This window comes from Penicillium samsonianum (genome assembly GCF_028829775.1).
Source record: "Penicillium samsonianum strain IBT 33392 chromosome Unknown utg000007l_segment0_segment0, whole genome shotgun sequence".
Lineage (NCBI taxonomy): Eukaryota > Fungi > Ascomycota > Eurotiomycetes > Eurotiales > Aspergillaceae > Penicillium > Penicillium samsonianum.
Genome location: NW_026643265.1, coordinates 589,523 through 603,552, shown reverse-complemented (window position 1 = coordinate 603,552; position 14,030 = coordinate 589,523). Strand labels below are relative to the sequence as shown.

Here is a 14,030-nt window from a genome sequence, read left to right as displayed (position 1 = left end):
AGCATCACTTCGATCTCTTCATATGATCCTCAATATTCTCATAATGCTTAGAATCATTAGTTATAATATTGTTTGCCGGGTAATTGATATATCGAGCAATCGGAGAGTCGAAACTGTTTCCTGAATCTCTAAAGTACAGATAGAATTTCACAATCAGGAAGCTTGGAAGCATCAATCATCTTGTCAGCCATTTCGAGCAAAGTATCAGCCATGACATCCATCTTAGTATCAAATATGTCAATACACGACTCCTTCTCATAGATCGAGCAGTAAGCGCCACGGAAGCTGATTATTTCGAGATAGGTTAGCCAGGATATCTTCCTCTTTCCTTTTGAGCAACAGTAAGACTTACCCAGCTTTAACAGCTGCGCTCACATCCCACATATGCGCCGCCACGAACCACTTTTGATCCTCAGCAGCGAACTTATCCAGCATGGGCTGGTAGGATCCCATCGAAGGTTTGACCATAGCAAGCGGAGACTCCAATGCGGATTCATGCTTCATGAACTGATGGCAACTGACGAGGTTTTCGGCGGGCATTTCAAAGCCGGCACGCTTAAAGTAGCCGCCGACTCTTTCTGTGTCGCCGGTGGTCAAGCACCAGACGGTGAAACCATTATTCCGTAACTTTTCCATCATGGCGCGGCAGTCCGGGCGAAGTTCCAGCTTTGAATATGCATCGTGACATGTGTCTCTTTCCTCGTCGCTCGCGAAAGATCTGGGGTCTTGGATCCCGGACATATATAACACGCGGTAAAAGAGCGCCTTGAAAACTTCCTTGTATGGCACGCACCGCTGGGACATGTGTAGCATTAGAGATTCGAGCTCGGCAGCTTGCATCCATGCAAAACCGAATATCTTGGCCGATACGTCATGTGCTCGCAGTCGAGGGCCGAGAACTTGTTCGATGGTGTCGAGAAAGAAGTCGAATGACACACAGGTGCCGACCACATCGAAAACAGCGTGTTTCTTGGGGAAATTCATGTTGTGCATACAAGATTTGGACCGATGATTGAATGAAATCGAACTGGCAGACTGAAAAGATTCTTGGGATGCATATTTCTCCTGGTCCACTCAAGATCTTTTATTTCATTGCCCTTCGCCAAGTCCACTGGCATCGTCGTCTGATTCCGGCACACCCCTATCCAATAATCGTCATTCCGCGAATCGAGATAGGAATGAGGTTTACTCCGTACATGTGAGCTTCAGGGAGAAATGATATGCGGACAGCCCTAGAGTGGCGGTGTGGGTACTCCGGGACTAACCATATTTGGCAATCAGCTATCTTCAGACCAAGCCCACTCCGTTTCGGAGCTCCGTAACCTGGCGATTACATTGTTTTTGATCTCATACATCCCAGTACGGAGTCCGAGCCGAGAACCGAGTTTAAAAACAACCGAGAGAATATGGGTTATCAAAGTGGACCAAGTCGATGCAACAAGCTAAAGGTGGTCGAACCTGTAGAAAATAATGTGACTTTGTTTGGGATATCCAGGCCATAATTCAAAGGAGCCTCGGTTTTCTGATATGAAAGGGCTTGTATATATATTATGCACTTTGAACAGAAAGGTTGGTGGTTTAAATGAATACATAATGTTTACAATACGACCATTCTCATACTTCGAGCAGACTCATTACATGCACTTTATAGATCACTATTTCAGGCACATCATATATAATCCCTCAGAATATATTGAATTCATTGTCATAATGCACCCCTGGAAGTCAGGTAAACTAGAAGGTCCGAAGACTAATCTGGCAAGTCCACTAGCGAGTTAAAAGATCTTATAGATACTATAATCCACGCTCAGTTCCATAGAATGTTCAGTCTGCGAAGACCTTTCCTTGGTTTTGGCTGCGGCTCTGGATTGCGGTTGGCAATATCAATAAAGGGTTGAATGGGGATATCTTCCAAGGGGACGATCTTTGTCTTGCGAACAAACTTGTATGCAAAATACATGATTAGGAAAAGAGGAATATTGATATAAGAGGAGACGAATCCTTCGTTGTCCCAATGTCCTTTGATAAAGGTTGAGTACCCGCCCGTGATGAGCAGAATGGTGAGCATGAACAGCGAGGCCCAGCTGATATATGGCTGGAGTGGCGTTGCCCACGGTAGAGACTTTCGAGAGATACCTTGCTTCTTACAGCCGTAGTAAAAACGAAGGTACGTGACCAGAATAGTGAGCCAGTTGGTCAGAGTTGTGATGGAGACAAGGTCTTGTAACCAATCAAACACAGTGTTGGCAGTTGAGGACAGCGACATATATCCCAAGCACATGAAGAGACCATAGAGGGAAATTGCGATCCAGGGGACCGAAAATCTGTTAAGTCGAGTGAAGAACTTCGGGGCTTGACCGTTCATCGCCAGCCCAAACAATACCCTGGACCCACCAAGCATGTTCGAGTTGCCTGAAGACCACGCCGACGTGATGATCACAGCATTGATAATTGATGGCACGACTTTGATTCCAGCCAGACTAGCTGCAATCACAAATGGAGACTGAGAAGCTGTCCCACTAGAATTGCTGAGTCTAGGCTCATTGGAGGGGACCACAAGGCCGACCATAAATATCGAGATGACTAAAAGGAAGAAGTCAGATTTGAAAAAAAAGAGGCTTTGTTTCTCCTTTGGATTCCACACACCATAGAAAATCAATATGCGAAAGAAAATCCGCTTGGCCGCCTGTGGAATAGCCTGCCTCGGCGATTTTGTCTCTCCGGCAGCAACAGTAATTGTTTCAATGCCCGAATAGGCGTAAAGGGCACTGTTCAGGGATGTCCAAACACCAAGAAAGCGACCAAGAGCGCCGCTGATCCCAAGGTACTGAACGAAAGGCCCAGGATTGCGCCAGTATTCAAACCCGATGGTTTTATGGTCAGGACCGCCACCACAGGTGATCACAAGAGCCTGATATATATTTGTTAGTGCATCTAAGCCCGCCAAGTTTAGGAATTAAGCTAAGCTTACCATTATATTGACTCCAATGATCAACAAGATCTTCATCATGGAGAAACCGAACTCGAGCTCTCCATATACTCTCACAAAGACCAGAGAGGAACACAACATGACCAATCCAAAGATAGTGATCCAAATCGCACTACTGAGGTCAGACCAAAACTGCACTAGGACAGCAGCGGCCACAATCTCTGCTGGGATGGACACAAGGTAAGAATATACTACGTTGTATCCGTTGGCAAACGCCAATGCCGGGTCAACAAAGTATTCGGCGTAGCGGACTATTCCACCATTCAACGGAATGAGTGCGCCCATCTCGCCCATCGCAAGGGTTACGGTGCCTGCAACACAGCCCATGACCAAGTATCCTAGAAAGGCACCCAGGGGACCAGACCGCGAGATCGCTCTACCAGAACTGAGGAAGAGGCCTGTTCCGATTGTACCGGCCAAAGCGATCATTTGAATGTGTCTCTGATGAAGGCCTTGCCTCAAAGTCGAAATCTCTTCGAAGTCTCCAACATATTCATCTTCTGGTTTAACAGGCGACTCTGGGTCTTGTATTGTGGCCTTGAAGTCTTTGTTGAACTCATGGACGGCGTCGGGGGGTCCTCGTTGCCAAGGAAGGTCTTGATCGTGGACATCTTTATTGACTTCTCGTTGCAGGAAAAAAAGGGTTGTTGAGAATATGGGGCGATTCTTTTTAGATAGCACAGACTGCGACGTACATCCGGGGATTATTTAGCTTCAACTTATAGTCACATTTGTCGGTGGCCATAGCGCTCTGAAGTCACCGTTCGAAAATGGCTAGAGGGAGGATATGGAGACATTGATTGGCGGGTGGATGAAGATACAAGATGGCAAGGACCCAATTGGCAGACTGAAGTATCTTTGACAAAAGGTTTGACTGGGGAATGTGAGATAGCAGCACACGGGTGATAAATGGGGTGAGGAGCAACTCCGCAAAATCAAATGCCGCCAAATCCACTCCGTGAGATAGCAGCCCCGATAGATAAGGTGTAATGACTTGATTTGGAACTGGCTGCTCGGAGTACTAACAAATACTCAGAAAATCTACTGGGACAGACATTAGAAGTGCTTTAGGGTGTTCCTATCAAATATTTCATTTTTCTCCTCATCTGCTATTATAAGCTTTACAACCTCGGGGGATTGGTGCAACAGAGTAAAATTAGTCGAGGATATTAATGGGTCTTTTTCCCAGTGTTCTCTACACAATGTTGTATTCGAACAAGGGAGCCTTTGTTTGTGATACAAGACTATTAGATAATCCCAAGAACAATCCAGCTGCATAACTCTGCCTCTCATTCTTCAATGTGCAATAAATATATCTCATCGCTTGATGCCGAGTATATCACCCCCCAAAGGACCGTTTCTCGCCTTATCAAGCCTCTCCTTTGTCGTTTGAAACAATTTCGGGACACCAGCATCTTCAAACTCGATCCCCTTCTGAACCATCTTGGCAACTCCAAGCGCAGATAAGAACACCTGAGGCATTCCATGACCGTTGAAGCCCGCAAGTACAAACTGGCCATCCTCCCCAGGCACGGCACCGATGTGGGGCTGGGAATCCCAACTGTACCCCATGACCCCGGACCAGATTTTATCCACTTGGGCCCCGCTGTCTTCCCAGCCATTGAAATGCCGCTGCATATAACCATCGTAATGATCTTTGACTTCCTCAATGAGCCTTGAATCGTCCACGTTGTCGTACCATGAATTCAGAACAGAGTGGTATCGCAAGTTGGCTCCACCGACAACAATACTACCGTCGGCACGAGGGATGAGGTATGAAACAACGTTATCCTCTTCACGGACTATGTAGGAGTTGTTCAGCAGAGGCGCCCTTGCGCCCTCAGGAATTGAAATATGAGTACACAGCCCTTTGCAGGGAACGATGGCTTCGCGGTACTGTGGAAGAAGACCCGAGATATAGGCATTATTCGCGTACACGACTTTCCGAGCGACTGTCGTGCCTCGTGGAGTTGTGATAATAAAGCTACCCGAAGGTTGCCGACTGACAGACGTCACTGGGGTATTTGTCTGGAGGTTGACCAAACCAGTCTCAAGAATTGAGGCCGTCAGATGGAGAATAAGTTTGTACGGCCACAGAGTTGCTGCCGTGAAAGAAGCGCATGCTTTGGCGCCTTTGACACCCGAAATACCCTCCGCATCCTTGCCAAGCACAAAGAAGACATCCTTCATGTACTCCAGATTACGGGATACCAGCGTGTCATACATATCCTTAGCCTTTCGGGCACCTTCCTCGTTGGACCATACATCGATAGACCTTGTGACGGTAAAGTCACAGTCGATTTTCTCCTTCTCAATCAAGGACTTCATGGCGTATACATGTGCGATTTCAAATTCTGTCACCTCCAACGCCCGTTCAACTCCTGCTCGGTCGATGAGCCTGGTCATGGGGGTGTACATGTCAGGCCTTAGGTGGCCACCATTGCGTCCTGTCGCGCCCGAACAAACACCCCGTGCTTCCAGTATTGTGATAGAGAGATTTTTGTCACTGGTCTCTCCTTTGACCAAATGGTACGCTGTGCTAACTCCTGCATAGCCGGCGCCTATGATGACGACATCACTCGATACAGGAAGCTCTTCTGTGGTCCGATGGTCGTGCAGTTCGTGAATGTCCCGATGCCAAAACGGCACAGTCGCATTTTCGACAGGCTGCCGGGGTGTGTTGAGTGAGTCGTTTGGAGACATGGTCATCGAAGTGGGATTTGATTGTTGCTGTCTGGCCTGTGAAAACTTGCGCAAGTTGATGAGCTAGGTTATTTGATGACCTGCAGTGTCGACGTTAAGTAATTGCTGGGGTTTCAGTTCTTGATTGTGATTTGATGAGGATGCTGTTGTAAATGGAGCGAATGAAGATAATGAACTCCGATTCGTCGGTTTCAAAAACGACTGATCAACGCCGTGAAACGCCGTGAGCTGCCCTTATCAACCCCGCAAAGCCTTGCCGTGCCCGGCGTAGCCCACTCCGACAGACCAAAAAGCACTCCGAAACCTGACCCAGGGGTTATCTTATCAATTTAGCCGATTAGCAATGGTAAAAGGCCTTTGATACATTCAAGACTGAGGGGTTGGGAATGTCGATCCGTTAGGATTGCTTAATATGAAAAGGGCGGATTACTTTGTTCAAGCCAACCACCCTGAGTCCAATCAACGGTGTTGAGCCAATCCATATAATTGAAGGCGTTCATATCAGAGTCAATATCATGCTCTCTGCCTGTCGCAGTAGGTGGATTTTGCCCTGGAGACTGCTGATCTTGCGGACCATAGTGTCTCTGGGATTGCTGTTCGCTCGGCATCTCTTGTGTTTGCATGCCACACGACGAGTCCAAAGAATCAAATACAGCGTCAATGATTCTCTGTATAACTGTCTTGAACTTCTTGCTAAGCTGCGCATTGTTATCCGTGGGCCGTATCCAGTCAAGTAATGCTCTGAACATAACTAGATTTTGGACAACATCCGACCGCGAGAATCTAACACAGTCACGAGCTGCCGTCGATAGAAGCTCGCTTTGTGTTGCAGGAGGTACTAGATTACTCGCTCGGAGAAGCTCGACGCATAAAATTCCCGCACAGGGCATTCCGTATGATACTGCCTGGATGAATATCAGTTAGTATTCTATTCTCAATCCAAATACCCAGCTAGGCTCGCCAAATACTTACAATCCAGTCAAAGGCATGGTGAAATTCCCGCAGGCGATCGCGGTTAAGCCAGAGAGACAGGATAACAGACATTGTCTCTTGGGCGATATCGAACAAGTCTTGGCCACCACTGAACTGCTGTGAAACAAGTAGTCGCTGGAGGAGGAACTGACATTGCAATACATCAAGTTGTATGCGGGTGATGATATATACTTCATCAGCGCTCCGTTCATGGAATCGTGAGCTTGACTGCGGGGGCCATTCAGAGTTCCCCTGATACTGAATGTGTGGAGGATATGAAGCAACTATATTTCCCAAATGGACTTGTAGGTCTCTGCAAACGGGCTGAAGTTAGCGTAATGAGCCTAGTATGTAATATTGCTTCCAAATAACGCACTCTACCTGCGATTTGGTAAACTTCGAATTGACACTAAGAGTTAGTTCCAGAATTCCCTCTCGTATAGGACTAAGCATCGCTAGTGCTCGAAGCCATGTTGTTGCGAATATCTGACCATTTGTGTTCCAGCCGTTCGAGTCAAGCTTCGCAATGGCCACGGTCAGTCTTTCTCGGCCCCCATATACATCTTCCTCGCCTAAATCGAGTGGGAGAGGGCATTGACAGTAACGGTTACTGAGCATAGGTGGTCGCGCATTGAACAAACTGTGACATTTGTCGTAGTAATACATCGACGAAGCAAGTGTTGCTCGGTGTTGAGAAAACGGCGTAATTTCCTTCGCAGGAGTGAGGCGGTGCAATCCGGCGGTTATAAAAGCACTGCGGACAGTCCCGTAGTCGACTCGTACACGGTCACCTATGCTGGAATGAGCTTAATTCTATAATGCTAGGGTTTGTCTGTGTTTGCGACTCACTCTCATCACTGATGATAATGCTTTGCAATCTGGTGCTATTCTTCATGCAAATAACCATGGTATCACTGATTTCAAAGTTCCCTTCGCAGAGCCTTACACAGGCAGCAGCACACTCTCTCATCTTGTCTGCAGCACTGTTGCGATTCCGTCCATACTGCTCGGGTAGATCAAATATTGGGTCCCACTCTTGTTTGCATCTGAATGCAATCCCAGCCCAGCTAAAGAGAATCCCGATCATTTCCCATCGCAGATGAGGTCCACCAAACCAGTTCATCCAGGGAAAATGGTCGGGATTGCTTGGGACATCGCAGTCAGGTATTGAGTGGCGCCTTTTGTGGTTGACAAATATATCATTTGCCACTCTCAATACTGAATCCCGTGTCCGCAGCTCACCTAGCTCATTGGCGTATTCTGTCCATACTTGTTTCAAGCATTGCTGGATCATGGTGGGTGACAGCCATACATCATAGATGTGATGGATACCTGCCATCAGCATGTCACATGTACGAGCAGTGGGGAAGTTGAGCAGTGTTCTGACAGCCAACTCTACGCGAGACCTGGCCGTTACATCAGGCTCTCGGCCTATCTCGTGGTGGTTGGGGTTCGTGGCATCAAGCATCACTGCGCCAAAACTATCTTGATTTTCAACAAAGACAGCAGAGAAGCGAGTCGTCTCGTGTTGACCCAACTCCTCGTTAAATAGCATGTTCCGTTTTGATGCGCTAGAACGGGCTGTTAACCCCGAACTCGCAGCGGGGCTCGGATCCCCAGGGGAATGAGAGATTCCTGCTCCGACCAAACATTCGGTAGGAATTTGGAAAGCGCTAGAGACATTTTGGGTGGTCGGTAGGTCGGGCAGTGTTGTGTCGAAGTGTATGGGTGTGTGGGAGCTCGGGGGGCGGCGCTTGGTCATAGGGGCAGGGTGGTAAACACAGTTCAGGCTGCGCAGGACACAACGCGAACACTTCGGATTTGCATGGTCACAGCGAATCTTGGCCTTGCGACATGGCTCGCAGGCTTGCGGTTGGCCATTATGGCGTTTTCTTGGTTCTGCGAGCATTGCGTCTCTTCTCAAGCGTGGTTCCCTTTATTATTTACTAGCTTGGTGATCCACGTAAGATATCAGGCATTTCTCAAGAGATAATGTTAAAGAAAACGAACTATCCATGGGTGGTTGTAGAGCAGATTATCAGCAACCCAAGGCCAACAGGTGAATTAAGTACCGCGATATCGCTCTATCGCCGATAGGGGGAGATAAACCTTATCCGTCCATGGATGCGGGATGGACCACCCATGGACCCGTTTGTTCAGGGCAATCATCTTGCCAAGTACATAACAACATTGAATACAACTGCTTTCCACCCCAGAGCTGCGTATGTATCAATTATGGCAAATACATCGGCTGCTACATATGATATGGTCTTGTTTTATCTTAATCACTACTATGGAGCTCGGGGATTTCTGACAATGGATTGTCGGCGCAGTAACACCGGCATACCGGAGGATTTATTAATCCTATGTGTTTTCGTAATTTATGTTATGTAATCGAGGCTCCATATAAATTGTGTAGAGAGCCGATACAGAAATACAGAGAGTTGAATACCATTGATTGGACCCTACATTTTACAATACGGAATCCACCGACAGTTATGAGCCCGGTTCGCACTGAATAAGACTACTATATCGGTATATAGTATCTAGCACGCAGCTAGAAGTTGTCTTGCAACCCTGAAGCTATACCAAGCTATCATCCCTTGATTCATTGTTCAAAACATTGAAGCATCCAGCAATGGAGGCAGCATCAATCCTCTCCGCCATGAAGGGCGAAAAACTGAAGGATGCACCGCAATGGCTCACCTGGTTTGCAAAGGTGCAGTTATATGCAATGCAAAAGAACGTCTGGGATCACTGTAACCCGGATACCCTATCAACCGAACGACCCGATACCCTAAAGGAACCAGTGGAACCGGAATACCCTGAGGAGGGTGACGAAAGGAATCGAAGGGTCTGGCGAGATCGAATGGACGTGTATAAAGTGAAGAACGCACGGTGGGAGAAACAAGCAAAGGGACTGAGTGATGTAAATGAATACATCCTCACGTATCTTGACCCAATGCACCACCTCGCTCTGATAGAATATCGTACTCCGTATGATAGACTTGTGTATCTGAAGTCTCGTTTCGCAAGATCGACCGCGTATGAGGAGGAGATTCGAATGAACTGGAAGGTGTTTGCGATGCAGAAGCCGACGGGAGATATCGAGCAATGGCTTCAAAAGTGGAATTCGCTAAGGGAGCAGGCGATCAGCCTTGGTATCAACGATAGAGATGCCAATAGGGACTTCCTACACGCTGTGAAAGAAGTACTACCGATCTGGTGGCAAGGCAAATACCAGGAGATTATCATGGACAAAAAGGCGTATGATACTCGAGATCTTCTCGAATCGTTTCGCGCAATGAACCGTGAGATAGGTGTCAAGACTATCACCTCGACCACTCCTCCGAAAGGCGCCTTTTCAACCTAGCAAGGGCACTAGGAAGCAAAGCAAGAAAGGCAAGAGAAGCTTCCTTTTGAAAAGAGAGATTGTCCATGTGGGAGATCTGGTTCAAAGCATAAGGTTGCCACTTGCTGGATTATGAACGAAGCCACCCGACCAGAAGGCTTTATCCCATATAAAGAGAAGCTGGAGAGAGCAAAGAAGGCGCTAGAGAAGGACCTAGGCTGGAAGAAATGGGTTGATAAGGTGGTAGCTGATGCTAAGCCTAAGCAGACTGAGTATGCAAACCAAGTCAGTTTCGCAACCACCTACCAAAGCTAGCACCACGGCCAGCACCACGGCCAGCACCACTGCCAGTATGAAGGCAAGTCGCTAGGTGAAGCTATACAGATTAGCAAGCATGTGCTATCTGTAGCAAAAGCCGGTGATCTCTCTCTCATAATCGATGGATTCTTGATACCGGATCAAGCACGCACGTTTGTAATAATCGAGATCTATTTGTCGACTTCACAGCAGATATTATGGATTTGACAACTGGAGATAGTACCACGTAGGTGCTAGGCAGAGGCAAGGTTCGCCTAATTGGGAGACACCCAGTCAAAGGAAGGATGGAGATTACATTGAGTGATGCTCTATACTCACCTAGTTTCCACACGAATCTCGTGTCGTATGCGATGCTGAAGAAGAAAGGCGGGCTTTGGTGCTAACGCACGAATTGTATACGGGATCCAAACGATAGACCTGTCGTCTGTGTGAACCTATGGGATCAATTCAATCTCTGGATCTTTGACGAGCCAGGTGAAGCTCTACCACAACAAGCATATGCTGTGCAGCCAACACAAAGGAGATCAGTGAAGCCGAAGGAATCAAAGGCTTCCGCCGAGGTATGGCACCGGCGCCTAGCCCACATTGAATCACGGACTATAGCAAAGCTTGCTACTATGGTGGATGGCGTCGTCCTCGAGGATAAAGGAGCGAAATCGACGGAGGAGCAGGAATCACTATGTCAAACCTGTCATCTTAGGCGAGCACTAAAGCAGATATCACGACGGCCAATTGGACGCACCTTTGGACGATTTGGAAGAGTCCATTTTGACTTGATATAACTGCCACCGGCGTACAATAAGTATCGATGGATCTCTCACTTCTATATAGAAGGACCGAGATTCCATTGGATTATGACGCACGAACTGAAGCCTGAATGTCAAGTGGCTATCAACCAGTTTGTATAGCTAGCAAGGAATCAGTGGAAGCTACCAATCAAGGCCTTTCACTATGATAATGAAGCAGTAGCTGGCAAAGCATCGGAGTACAGCTTAACAAGCGATGGTATCTTGATATATCATACTCCACCCGGCCACTCCGAGATGAATGGCTATGCCGAGAGATCTGGCGGCATGATCATTACTCGTATGCGGATGCTCGCCCTCGAAGGGAAGCTTCCTAAAGATCTATGGCCAGAATTTGTAAGCGCCGCCGTATGGTTATTGAACCGTACACCATCATATATTGCTTCCGAGAATAGGTGGTTGATACCATGGGAGGAAGTGAGAAAGGAATTTACGCCGGCAATGCCGAGGATCAACCTAGCAAATGTTAGGTTGTATGGAAGCCTAGCATACTGTAGGATTGAAAAGCAAGTGCAGTCAGATAAGATGAATCCCCGCGCTGAGGTTGGTTTCTTGGTTGGATATCTTGCTTCCAACATTTATAAGATCTGGTTTCCACACACTGGAAAAGTGAAGCATATTAGAGATGCAGTTATTGATGAAGGCCGCAAGTACTCACCCGAGTATGAGAGATCTCAACCAGTTCCACTACCACTAGTGAGAGAACTAGAAGAGCTCACCGTTGAAGAGATCACCCAGGTGATCAACCATGAGATTACTAGTCAAGAAGGGGCTAGTATGCCGGAATAGGACAACCAGCAAGATCACGGGGCAGAGGATGATCCCCAAGGTGGAATACGGGAAGCAAGTGACGCCGTTAACATACAACGGGATACCACCCCATTTTAGGGGGTGAATGAGGAAGCATATCTGCCAACACCGAGCGCTCTATATACAGCGCAAGCGGGTGAAATGCTTCATAAAAAGGATCAGGAAGATCCACCACCGCGTATAGCACTACTAGGTGCTTTTCCGGATGATCAGGACCCACCACTACTAAACACGCCGCCGCAAGAACACGAAGAACAAGCGAGTACTGGTCCTGGTCAGGGGGTGGATATGTATGATCAAGATGATCAATTGCTAGCTAGGGACTAGGCCCAGTAGCATGAAAATGAAGCTATTCCCATTGAAGAAGATGAGCTAGAAAGACAGCTCTAGGCAGAATTGCTAGCACCACCAAGCCTAGCACTAAGTAGGGAGATCACCAGCAATGTGGATGCCGGCAACATACTAAGTGGTCGTCGAACACGTAAAGCAAGACAAGATGATGATTTTGTATATGCAACCACTATAGTACAGGATGAAGAGCCACCGGCTCTACTACATGCTTTCGCAGCTGGCTTATACGCCGAGAAACCAGGCATTCGACGCCATCGGGATGATCTCCCACCACCGCCAAAGTACTGGAAAGATGTCATGAACCATCCCTTCTAGCAAGGATACCTCACAGCAATGAGAAAGGAGATTAATTCTCTACTCGAAAAGGAGACTTATGAAGTTAGTGAGAAACCAAGGGACCGAGGAAAGCAGATCCTCCCCCTACTATGGGTTTTCTCATACAAATTTGACCAGGACGGTTACCTTCTAAAGCTAAAGGCCCGTATCTGTGTACGTGGAGATCTTGAAACGATTTCGCATGAAGAAAAGAGAGCTGCTACACTAGCAGCTAGGACCGCTAGGATGATCTTTGCACTAGTAGCTGCCTTTGATCTAGATCTCCGCCAGCGAGATGCTGTCACGGCATTTCTAAACAGCAAGCTAGATCAAGAAACGTATACGCATATGCTAGAAGGGTTTCAAGCACTAGGCAAATGCTGGAAGCTCCGTCGAGCATTATACGGCTTACGGATCTCGCCACGACTTTGGCAGCAAGAAGCAGCTAGCGTACTACGCAAGCTAGGGTTGCAGCAAGCACCAGAAGACCCCTGCGTCTTCGTTGGAGAAGGACTACTAGTCTTCTTCTATGTGGATGATATCCTAATTGCAAGCCATCCCTCTGTAAAGACACAAGCAAAGCAATTAGAGCGAGATCTGGAAGCGCATTGGGAGCTTACAGATCATGGAGAAGCGGCATGGTTTCTTAATATCCGAATCCTTCGGGATAGGAAGCAAAAGAAGCTTTGGCTATGTCAAGATAGCTATGTGACAAGCATTGCTACCCGGTACAACTTGACAGACCGTCCACCTGTGTACACACCACTACTAGTTGACGAATTGAAGCCATACCAAGGTGTAGCCACACCGAGAGAGATCCATCTCTACCAGCAAAAGGTTGGATCTGCCGGCTATGCCACCACCATTACGAGACCGGATGCGGCGAAAGCAACTGCTAGGCTAGCGCAATTTCTTACCAACCCCGGTCCTCAACATCATGAAGCGGTAGATAGAGTCATTTCTTACCTCTATACTACCCGGAACCTGGCAATTGAGTACAGTGCTGGAGCAGCAAGTGCCGGAATGGACTCGGTACAATTTGCAAGCGATGCCTCGTACGGGGATCACCCTGACAGAAAGAGCTCAGCAGGCTATATTTGCCAGGCATACGGGGGTCCAGTTGACTGGAAAGCTAGCAAGCAACCCACCGTAACAACTTCAACTACCGAAGCAGAGCTTCTTGGCTTATCAGAGGCAGGAAAGCAGCTTCAATGGTGGCGTCGACTCCTTGATCACCTTGGCTTTATCCTCTCCCACGATATGACAATCGATTGTGACAACGAGAGAACGATTAGCTTGTTAACAAGCGAGGACACGGCGTTTGAAACGAAGCTTCGACATGTAGATATTCATCGCCATTGGTTGAGACAGGAGGTTAGAGAGGGACGCATTCAGGTGAAATGGGTTCCAACGG

At 47.6% G+C, this 14,030-nt stretch overlaps 4 protein-coding genes across 4 annotated transcripts; all 4 read right to left on the bottom strand.

Annotated features, from left to right (window-relative positions):
* Nucleotides 1-128: 128 nt before the first annotated feature.
* N7471_011054 (putative 2-haloalkanoic acid dehalogenase) lies at nucleotides 129-1,192 on the bottom strand (the record flags this gene model as incomplete). Its single annotated transcript, XM_057283773.1, has 2 exons — nucleotides 353-1,192; nucleotides 129-285 (listed from the first exon to the last, which is right to left on the bottom strand). The coding sequence occupies exons 1-2, from the start codon at nucleotides 991-993 to the stop codon at nucleotides 129-131; spliced, it is 798 nt and encodes a 265-aa protein (XP_057130039.1). The 5' UTR covers nucleotides 994-1,192.
* Nucleotides 1,193-1,807: 615 nt separating this feature from the next.
* On the bottom strand, nucleotides 1,808-3,734 carry N7471_011053 (uncharacterized protein; the record flags this gene model as incomplete). Its single annotated transcript, XM_057283772.1, has 4 exons — nucleotides 1,808-2,583; nucleotides 2,647-2,911; nucleotides 2,972-3,585; nucleotides 3,719-3,734. 4 exons carry the CDS (start codon nucleotides 3,732-3,734, stop codon nucleotides 1,808-1,810), a joined length of 1,671 nt encoding a protein of 556 aa, XP_057130038.1.
* Nucleotides 3,735-4,306: 572 nt separating this feature from the next.
* On the bottom strand, nucleotides 4,307-5,698 carry N7471_011052 (NAD(P)/FAD-dependent oxidoreductase; the record flags this gene model as incomplete). The annotated part of the gene is made up of 1 exon (XM_057283771.1): nucleotides 4,307-5,698. The coding sequence occupies one exon, from the start codon at nucleotides 5,696-5,698 to the stop codon at nucleotides 4,307-4,309; it is 1,392 nt and encodes a 463-aa protein (XP_057130037.1).
* A 401-nt stretch (nucleotides 5,699-6,099) lies between these two features.
* N7471_011051 (uncharacterized protein) lies at nucleotides 6,100-8,573 on the bottom strand (the record flags this gene model as incomplete). Its single annotated transcript, XM_057283770.1, has 4 exons — nucleotides 6,100-6,597; nucleotides 6,665-6,977; nucleotides 7,041-7,455; nucleotides 7,514-8,573. 4 exons carry the CDS (start codon nucleotides 8,571-8,573, stop codon nucleotides 6,100-6,102), a joined length of 2,286 nt encoding a protein of 761 aa, XP_057130036.1.
* Nucleotides 8,574-14,030: the final 5,457 nt, after the last annotated feature.